Below are 10,828 nucleotides of genomic sequence, written 5' to 3'. Positions count from 1 at the left end.
TGTGAAGGTGTCAAGCTCTCAGGCTCAGAAGGCTCCTGTGAGCCCCTGACCCCCATAAGCACGCTCTGGCTTGGGCTCTTCTTCCAGGGCGTGACGCAGAATCTAAACTGGCCTGGATGGGGGCACCAGACATGGCTCAGGGTGGCAGGAAAGATCTCACCAGACCCGGGGCCTGGTCAGTGCCTCCAAGGTTTAGCCAGTGACCCTCACCCTCTTCCGTTGAATGCTGTGATTCAGAACAGGGGCACCAGAGATTAGAGGGAAAGGCTCTGGTCCAACACTTCTGGTCCATTTTTGTTCTTGCCCAGAACTTTCTTATCTCACCCTAGGAACAGAAGCTAAGGACGCTAGAGCTGGCAGTTGCACCAGGGCCTGGAACGACCTCAGGAGCATGCCTCTGAGAAAGTGTGGGGATTTGGTCCATGAACACATCACTGGAGCCACTCTAAGGACTTTAAATTTGTTAGGAAATCGAGAGAAGTTGAGCTGAGCAGAAAGGACCTGAGTGCCAGGAACCTATTTTGGGCAGCAGGGGAATTGGTCTCCGGGGAAATTTTAGAGCACTGACAAAGTCATAATCACAAGGCTCTGGGAAGCCTCTGCCTCAACTCCACAGTTGTCCTGGACTCCTCCTCTCCAAGGCAGGCTGGTCTCAGATGTGAGCACCAGCCCTCTGTCTTTTTTTCCCACGGGCCTTTTCCTCTATCCCAGGCCCGATTTGTCTTTTGGGGACCCAACAGATGCATTGGATTGGACAAAAGCTCTTTTATTTACTGACATTCCTTAGCACTTCTCCCATTCAGGAGAGAGAAGTTTGAGGAGTTACTCGGCTCTGACCTTGGGTGGATGGGAAATGGTGTGGAGAGGAGAAAACAGGCAGTGTGAAGAGGCACGAATGGGGAAAGGGTCTGTAGAAGTATTATCTTTTCCCTATCACATGTTTCATGCCCCTGTTAACAAAACATATGGTGATCAGCATGCATAAGATGTGGTAAAAAGGATGGAGGCAAGCAGGCACTGATAGATGAACTTCAGTCAGCCCACAGGACCCACGCTAAGGGGGGCTGTGCTGGGGTACAGTCCAGAGAGAATCCAGAGGTGGGATAACTACCCCTCCCCCTCCAATGCATTCATGCTTTGCGTGAGTTGACTCATGGTGGCATAGAATGAGTCTGACAATGAGGCTGACAATGTCAAGTGCATGGGCACCAGAAAAAGGTGAGACCAGCCCCAGAAATGTGTGCTGGCGTAGGAATGAGGCTGACGCTAAGTTCTTGGTGCAGCGCTGCAACAAAGGAGGGTCAACTGGTATAGCAGCTCTGGGATAGGATCCACCCTGCTCAGTTATCAGGATCTTGGTGGAGATAATGCAAGTGGCTCAGGGCCCCTACCACCTGAAACTGGCCCAAATCCCAAGGTACAGGAAAAAGAATGCTCGGGAAAAGTCTGTCACCACTGCCTGAGACCTCATAAGGGTACGTATGGAAGGGCTGCTGTCTAAACAGATTAAAATTGGGACTGGAGCTAAAAAGAAGAGTGGCTGGGTGACCTTGTATTGGCAGGGTCAGTGATACCATCAAGGACAGAGGTGGCATCCCCACTGGGATAGATGCCATCAATGCTTCTGAAGTTGGGATTCTTATAAGAAGAGGGTCAAATCAGGGTCAATGTCAGGACAGGGCTACTTGCTCCCCTCTTCAACGTGTCCAGTGTGTTGGGCAGCAGAAGGCACCCTCGCTGGGTCAGCACCTGGGGGCAAAAGAGGTTGGCATCTTATTAAGCAGAAGGAATGATGACCCAGAATTTAAAGCAAGCCCCCTGTGGGTAAGAATATAAACACCTGAAATGCAGAATATAAGATATAAACTTTCTACTAATGACTCATTGGAAGTTAGTGTATGTTCTTTTCTTATCCTTTGATTATTGCTGCATTTTAGCTTCCATATATACTCACTTCTCTTCGTCTTTTAGAAATCATCTTCCCTATCATCTTGTCCTCTTCTAAAATTTCTTTTGTTTCCTATGATGGAATTTGAAAAACACATATACAAATATTTAGTAACAATTTTTCGTCCAGGGGTGAGAAACCCGTTACTTGCAGTTACATGTCAGTATCACTAGGTGGCAGTAGAGTGAACTTCAGTCAAGCCACACTCTCAGTGCTTAGGGTGGGGATGATCTCATCAGACACTTAATCTTCCTTTCGAGTAAAGGCAGTGAACTTCATCTTCAAGTACTGCCTTTTCAAGGCATCCTCCCACCCACTCTTTACCTTAACTCCCACCCCATTCCTTAGCTTAACAGTCATGAGGCCAATATTACATTCATTTTTTTTTTAAGATTGTATTTATTTATTTGACAGAGAGAGACACAGCGAGAGAGGGAACACAAGCAGGGGGAGTGGGAGAGGGAGAAGCAGGCTTCCCGCGGAGCAGGGAGCCCAACACGGGGCTCGATCCCAGGACCCTGGGACCATGACCTGAGCCGAAGGCAGACGCCCAATGACTGAACCACCCAGGTGCCCAGCCTACTAGATCCACTGTCAGTTGGTGGTATAAGCCGCTCAGAAACCAAGTGTATCCTCTTCTCTTTCTTCACTTGGCCTCAGTACCGGCTTGAGACTCCCGCCCATATTAAGGGCTCAGAGTTTCACCTCCAAGTATCTCTCATTCCCAATCCAGCTCTTACCTCAGGCCCTGTCTATGGCTCTCACCTGCCCTGGGAGGCTGATTCTGTACATCCTGCTGGTATCTTCTGGCAACCTCCTCAGGTGGTGGCTTAAGCGCTCCGCAGCAGAAGCAGCAGCAGCAGCAGCAGCAGCAGCAGGTGAGCAGAGCGCACAGGAGGACCAGCGTCTGAAAGGCAGGGAAGAGTGGCCTCGGCCCAGCATTTCCTCCATATCCCACCCCACAAAATGGGACAACAGAAGCAGCTGCACTGGGAGAGAAGGGTCAGCTGTCCAAGAAGAGGAGGGTCATCCCTCCTTCCTTATTCTTTTTTGGTTTTTTTTTTTTTTAAGATTTATTTATTTGTTTATTTATTTATTTATTTATTTATTTATTTATTTATTTGCGAGAGAGCACAGAGGGAGAGGGAGCAGGGAGCCTGACGCGGGCCTCGATTCCAGGACCCTGGGATCATGACCTGAGCGGAAGGCGGACATTTGACCAACTGACACACCAGGCGCCTCCCGCCCCTTCCTTATTCTTAAGGGACTAGGAAGAATTGTATACCTTGAACCAGCAACTATTCATCGTAAAATAGTACGTGACGCCTTCTTCGCCAAAGTGATCATATATATATATTCCCAATGAACCATGCCGGTCGTAGATTTTCCGCTTCTTAGGGTCACTCAGTATGGAGTGGGCTGTGTTGATCTCTTTGAATATTTCTGCTGCTTGAGCGTCCCCTGGATTCTTGTCTGGATGATACTTTAAGGCCAGTTTCCTGCCCAGGCAATACCCAAAAGGACGGTGGGGAGAGGATGGTTGGGAAATGGCTGGGGAAGGAGGGTAGGATAAATGACAGGGATAGGTCTCTAGATGTGAAGAAGGCATGCATGAGTGCAAAGAATGGAGGCAAGCAGCCCAAGTCTAAATTCCTTGCCATGCCACAGTGAAAAGGATGATGACCCCATCCAACCCAAAGTGAAGGCTTGAGGATTTAAAAATGGGTCAGAAAGCAAGGTAGAAAGAGAAGGGTTTAAGGCGGGGCGAATTCCAGGGTTTAGTAGGAGGCTGGGTCTGAACCTGTAAGCCTTTTTGATGTCTTCCGGTGAGGCACCTTTCTTAAGCTCCAGCACGGCATAGAGGGTTGTCCCACTTCTGGACAGCTGGCGGGCTGCTTCGTCCAAATGAGCCATGATCTGGGTCAGAGGAGAAGAAGCATTTGTGAGAACCTCCACAGGGTAGGCCATGGAGAAGTGAACTTACACTGAGGAAACTCATTGCCTTCAGGGGCTAGGCAGGTAAAACGAGTACAAAGGGACAAGTATAAGACAACAGTGAGTGGGCTCTGTGACTAGCAGGAGCATGCAGGTGACCAGAAATGACATCCAAATTTTAAAGAGGAAATATCTCCTCACATTTCCCAGCATCCTTCAGCTACGCAGCCCTCCAGACACCCCACACCGTGGAGAGGTGTGAGCAAGGGGAGGTCTAAACCATGGGAGGGGAGTGATTTTATCTAGAACTACTCGTACCTTAGGCAAACAGCCCCAGGCCTGTCCAAGCTGACTGCTGGGTTGGAAAGACCAGGGCAGACCAGTCCTTGATCAGGTTGGGTCAGGAACTGGGGAGATGCACAATTCCCATGGGAGACACAATTCAGACCAAACCCTGAGCCACTTAAGAGAAGTAAGGTGTCCCAAAGCCAGGCCGTAGGGCAGTGCCGCAGCTAGGCCAGAGGCGTTCTTCTTCTCCTTAGCCTCCCCTCCCAAACCTCAGAGATGGGAAGCGGGGAGAGCATCAAGGGATGAAAACCGAAGCGAAAGGGATAGCTTTGGGGGCCGACCGGCCAGGGACCGGAGAGCAGGACCCCAGACAGTGGGAGAGACCTTGGGAGGCTGTGGCCCGTAAGAGCCAAGACAACATGCTCAGGAGGGAATGCCCTGGTTCCCGGATGCCCTCTGACTCCGTGTGGACTCCGCGCCCGGCCTGGTGCTCTACCTTTACCTCAGAGCCGCTCTCCTCACCTGGGCAGGCCTCACACAACCTCCATCTGGGTGTGAAATTTCACACCGCCGGGGGCCAGCGGCCAACTGCGCTTGCGTGCTGCGCCAACACTCCGGGTCGCTTTTTGGCGCCGCGGGAAAATCTGGGAGGTGCGGCTACGTGGGCCCTGGGATTTATTTCGCTCCAGGGCGTAGGGATCAGCCCTGCGCCAGCGGCCGTGCTAGGTTGCCAGCTCTTCCGGTGGGCGTGGCCTGGGACGGGGTCATCCCTTCTCCCGTGGGAGAGGATCAACAGTCTTGGTGACCCGCAGGGCTCGTCCACTCACCTAAGGAAACGTGTTGGGCTTGCACGCCGGGGTTGTATGAGAGGTACGGCTCCTGCAAGCCTTTCTCAAGAGGTGTATTACCTTCCCAGTCTTCTTTTGCAGAGTTTAGGGGTCTCCACTTTGTCCTTTTTTTCCCCTTCCACCTGGAAACTCCTACACATCCTTAAAGACCCACCTCGAATGTCCTGGGAACCCTTCCTTCTTTCCCCCAGTTGTTCCCATCTTGCTCTGTCAAAGCATTTATTCTATTATATTGTAATTATTAGTTTGCACTTTCCCTTAAATGATAAACGATATCTTGAATTTTCCAAAAGTCACTACTGTTCTTCAAAAACTTCATTTAAATACTAGAATATCATAAGCATGCACCATAATGTATTTATATAATCCAGATCGGATACTTGTTTCTAGCCATTTGATAGTGTAATAACCTTATAACGAAAAATCTTACCTATAAATCTTCAAATAAATCTCTTCCCTGCCCCCTTGAGGTGGATTCCTGGAAGTGTATTATTGGGTCAAGGCGAATTTTTTAGAGGCTCTTGATCCATGTTGCTAACTTTCTTCCCAGAAAGATAACAAAAATACCAATTTACAGCCCTACCTGCAGGGCTTGAGGGCACCTATCTCCACCTGGGCTGGCTTCCTGTGATTCCAACAGAAGGCAGTGTTTGTACCACTTATAATTTACCACTTTGTAATGTTGGTTTTCTTTATAGAGGAGCACTCAATAGCTCCCACAGCATGTACTTGAAAGAGCTTTAATAGTTCAATAATATTTCTCTGTTACACCTCGTGTGGCTTTTATCACTCTCTTCCCTTTATGACAGTTATTTATGCACATTTACATTGCCTTCTGGGTGTTAAGTGGTAAATCAATCCTCCATCCCAAGAAATGTGAGCCATCTGAGTAAACTAAGGAGTCCATGTGCAATAGGCACAATGACCAGTGAATTAGCTAACTTATTTCTGTAGATCTGTGATCACCATAGGGGTGGGGATGAAAAGCTTTGGCATCAACCTCCCAGTTCATAGCTTCTGGGTCAGAGGAGTTTATAGGTTAGTCACCTAAAAACAAAGGAGCTGAAGCTGACATTTTTTTCTGTGGTGGTTTGTACTATGATAAATTTCCCAGCTAACTTCCAACTTTCATCACCATCATGGGATGCAGAACTAGCAGAGCAACCCAGGTTGTTTTTTTACTAGCACTGGAAAGACAGAAGAAGGCACTAGAAGTGCAGAACACTTACAATGAATTTCTTACCTCAGTCTACAGGCCCAGCCTGGTCTGGCCCCTGCCTCTAGCTCTGTCAAGCACCACTGTTTTGCTTGCTCGGGTCTCTGCTGCACTGGTTTTCTGTCAGTTCTTTGAAGACACCTGTTCCCTCCCATGTCAAGGGCCTTAGGCCATGCTGCTCCCTCTGCCTGGAGGACTCCTCCTCAGGCTGTCTGCTAGCTGACTTCTCATCCTTCTAGGATCTCAGCTTCATGTCTCCTCAGATAGGCCTTCTAAATTGAGTTCTACTTCTCTCTCTCCAACTCATAACACCCTCACCACGATTTGTGAATAGATGTTTATTTGTGTGTTGATTTGTTTAAGGCTGCCTTCCCCAGTACAAGGTGAACTCTCTGAGGGCAGGGACCTTGTAGCTTTGTTCACCATCTTTCACCTAGTACCTAGAACCGTGTCTGGCTCACAGCAAGTGAATTAATGATTTATTGAATGAGCTACAGCAGAGGGAGCCCTCTGCTGGTCCAATGTAGGCCTAGGTTGGGCCCTAGCAAGAATTCCCTAGAGGAACACTTAGCTGGGGAGTTGGAAGATTTGCCCTCCTATGGCCCCGAAAAAGAAGAGACATAAGGGGTTAAGAAAAGGCGGTAGGGGAGATAGTAATGGTGATTTGGAGCTCCTTGGTTCTTGTTTGTCTTCGTCTTCCTCCAGTTCCTAACACAGTTCCTGGGATATTGTAGGTGCTCAATGAATGTCGGCTGGTTGAATGAATAAGTAAATGTCGTGTGTCTTCCCAGAGGCACTGTAACCTACTAATCTCCTTTGATTCTCCCAGCAGCCATGAGCGATGGTGTGATCACACCCCTGCTTCATAGAAGTGAGCCCAGAGAAGGAGGGCAAATTAGGTTCTTCTCTGAGAAGAGTTAGTAAACATCTTTCACATCTTGCCAGAGGCTCCAGAATGTTACTTCTTATCATTGCCCTCTGACATTCTAATTAATTCTAATCATAGTTCCTGGCTCTTGAAATAACCATTATCTTTAAGTCTTCCAAGGCTCTAGTCTAAATGAACAGACACTGCAGCCAGGAAGCTACAGACATGGAAAGAAGGCAGGCAAGTCGGCCTGGCATCCTTTGGCTAGAGGCTCTCCACTTTGCCTTCACCTAGAAACAGACCCTATCTGGCCCTGTTTCTATGCACACAGTCTCTTCTGACTCAGCACAGTACTAGGAAGAACACACAAGCCCAAAATCGGAAGCCCTAGGCCTTGGTTTTGACTCTGGCTCTAATGAGCCATGTGATCCTGAACAAGTCACTTAATCTCTGAGGCTCTTTTCCCTCTTCTGTAAAAACCTGTGCCATTCCACAGGGTTGATGTCAAAACTAAATTAGATTTGGTTGTAAGAAAAAAATGGAAAAAAATAACTATGCTAAAGAATGATTTCAGGCCAAAACCTTCTCTAGAATCATTTTCCCTCAAGTCACTGATCTTATAGTTTACTATCTCACAGTTTGGTCTCTCCTGGAGAAAATCAAGAAGCATCCCTTATTTACCCACAAACAGCTAAAGTTTTAGTCATATAGCCAGAATACACATATATAGACAGCAGACATTGGCATATTTATACCCAAAATATCATGCTCTTGAGCATATGCAGTGGGAGAGAGCGATCACAATTTGTCATACCCAACCACTAGGTTCTAGAATTGCATAGTTTTCGAGTTGGAAAGGAACTCAGAGGCTTAACTCTCATCTAATGCCTTTGTTGTGTAATTGAGGAAAGTGTGGCCCAGAGAGAAGGAATGACCTGCTCAAAGTCAACCAGTGAGATCCAGACCTAAGTCTTCTAAGTTAAGATTCTATGCTGTGTCTGCTTCTTATACACACCAGCTCCCTTCTCACTTTAAAATTGAGGTCTAGGGGTGCCTGGGTGGCTCAGTCGGTTGGGCATCTGACTCTTGGTTTTGGCAGGTCATGATCTCAGGGTCGTGGGATCTAGCCCCACATTGAGCTCTGTGTTAAGCGGGGAGTCTGCTTGAAGATCCTCTCCCTCTGCTCCTCCCCGACTCATTCAAATCAATCAATCAATCTTTAAAAAAAATAAAGTTGACGGCTAGAGACAGACCAAAGCTGTAATTGATATTTGATATCCACCTCCTTTCATGATGTCAGGTAATGTCCCTCTTTCCCTCCCTCCAGCTGAAGGCGTGCTCACTACCTGTGACAAAACATCACTGGCCCGGTTTGTTTGCCTGTCCTCTCCTGGGCAGACATCTCAGGTGGGAGGGTGAGGGCTTCCAGCCAGAGAGGCTGCTGCATACCCCTGTCATCTCTGACCTGCAACCCCAGACTGCAGAGCTAAGGGCAGGCTGACAGGGCACAGCTGTCTCACCTGTAAAATGGAAATAATAGAGTGTACCTCTTAGGGTTGTTAGGAGGACTAAATACTTAATTTGAATAGTGCTTGGCACATGGTAAGTGCTATGTTATTGTCATTGTCATCATCATCATCATCATCATCCTTTCCATCTGGTCACCTCTCAATTTTGTAAAGAGAGAAGTTGCTTTTCCTTTTGTCTCTGGGAAGAAGGAAAACTCAGGATCCTTCCTCTAGGAAGATTTGCAGATTGTCATTAGAATTGTTCCATCCCCTTTCTACATCCTTCTCTCAGCCTCTTAGAACCCCATATCCTTGTTCCCCTACCCAGCACCCTCATGCTGCCCTCTTACTATCCAGAATATCCCTGCCAGTCCTCCCTAAGCAGTTAGAACTCCAAAATTACTTCTCTCACTTCTCCTTTCAATACTTCTTTTTTTTTTTTTTAAGAGAGAGCATGTGTGCACATGCAAGCGTGAGGTGGGCTGGGGGCGACGCAGGAGCAGAGGGAGAGGGAGAGAGAGAATTTCAAGCAGACTCCATGCTCAATGCCAACCTGAAGCAGGGCTCGATCCCACAACCCTAAGATCATGACCTGAGCCAAAATCAAGGGTCGGACGCTTAACCTACTGAGCCACCCAGGTGTCCATCCTTTCAATATTTCTAATAAAAACTATTACCTCCATAAAATGAGCTCATCCCTAAGGGTTGGTTAGGTGGAAAGCAACCTGATTAAAACACAATAATTCAGGGGCGCCTGGCTGGCTCAGTTGGTGGAACATGCAACTCCTGATCTTGGGTTTGGATGTTCGAGCCCCATGTTGGGTGTAGAGATTACTTAAAATTAAAATCTTTAAAAAACAAAAACAAAAAAACCCACTATAATTCAACTTGTAGTGAGAACGACTATTAATAAATATCTCACTCTCCCCATTCTTACTAACACAAAAGGAATAACTGGCGGAATTTCAGGCAGTGTGATTGAATGAAGTAAAAAAGACCAAGCTGTGTTTTGGGGAAGACTTTGGGCCTTAAATAACTCTTCTCTTTTTCTGTTCACTTTCACTTCTTTTCATTTCTGTGGCTCTGCATTATTCTGGTTCTCCTACATCTCCAATAAGTTTCCTGCCCGCCCCCTCACCCTTTCTGGCTCCTTTTCTTTCTTTCACCTCCTGACTGTGCATTCTGTATGGTTTGGTCTTTAAGCTTCCGCTTGGGCTCTCTCCTCTCCACTTCAGAGATCCAGTCTACACCCACGGCTTCAGATGTCATAAGTAGGCTTTAGAATCAGTTTAGAGTTATCCACATGCCAGTCTCCCACCGCCTCCAAACCATATTCCCCATACTGTTTGTTCCTCTTGGTTTCTCTATTGATATTAATGTTATGGCTATTTCCAAGGTAATGATGCTCAAAACTCAAACACTACTTGTCTGTGGATTCATTATTTTCCCCCAATTCAGCCCAAAAAGTCTTACTAATTTTTTTTTTTTTTTTTTTTAAAGATTTTATTTATTTATTTGAGAGAGCGAGAGTGAGAGAGAGCAAGCACATGAGAGGGGGTAGGGTCAGAGGGAGAAGCAGACTCCCCGCCGAGCAGGGAGCCCGATGTGGGACTCGATCCCGGGACTCCAGGATCATGACCTGAGCCGAAGGCAGTCGCTTAACCAACTGAGCCACCCAGGCGCCCTAATTTTTTTTTAATTACTCTTTCATGTGTCCCTTCTTTTCAGCTCCCACCACCTCAAGGCATCCAGTTAAAGGATTTCCATATCACACTGACTGTTGTTCTAGCCTCCTGACTGTTCTCCCTACTGCCAGTCTCATGCTAGATATGGCTACCAGATCAGTGTTTGTAGAGCAGAGCTTCTATCCTTACCACTCCTTTGCCCATGGAATAGAGGATGCAAAACAGCCTTTTAAATCAGGCAGTAAACTCTACAACTTGATACCAACTTAGCCCTCCAAGTGCATTGTCTACTGTTGTCCTAAGGTGACCCTTCCATGACAGACTGGTCTCCCCGCCCCCAAATATTCCTGTTCTTTCTCACCTCTATGCCATTGCTCTTGCACCTTGTGAATTGTCCTTTTTGTTAATCAATTCACTTATTCAACAAATACCTGTTAAACATTGCTATATGCCTAGTATCTTGGATACAATGATAATCAAACTCTTCTTTGTGTTCATAGATTATAGCCTAGTGTGGAGGACAGACATTCAT

At 47.2% G+C, this 10,828-nt stretch overlaps 1 protein-coding gene across 1 annotated transcript; it reads right to left on the bottom strand.

Moving 5' to 3' along the window:
* Positions 1–1,967: 1,967 nt before the first annotated feature.
* DNAJC5G (DnaJ heat shock protein family (Hsp40) member C5 gamma) lies at positions 1,968–3,862 on the bottom strand. Its single transcript, XM_021697742.1, has 4 exons — positions 3,750–3,862; positions 3,234–3,495; positions 2,714–2,855; positions 1,968–2,020 (listed from the first exon to the last, which is right to left on the bottom strand). The coding sequence occupies exons 1-4, from the start codon at positions 3,860–3,862 to the stop codon at positions 1,968–1,970; spliced, it is 570 nt and encodes a 189-aa protein (XP_021553417.1).
* Positions 3,863–10,828: the final 6,966 nt, after the last annotated feature.

Source organism: Neomonachus schauinslandi, chromosome 10 (assembly GCF_002201575.2).
Source record: "Neomonachus schauinslandi chromosome 10, ASM220157v2, whole genome shotgun sequence".
Classification (NCBI taxonomy): Eukaryota; Metazoa; Chordata; class Mammalia; order Carnivora; family Phocidae; genus Neomonachus; species Neomonachus schauinslandi.
The sequence above is the reverse complement of the archived record's forward strand: the minus strand, read 5'-3'. Positions and strand labels throughout refer to the sequence as shown.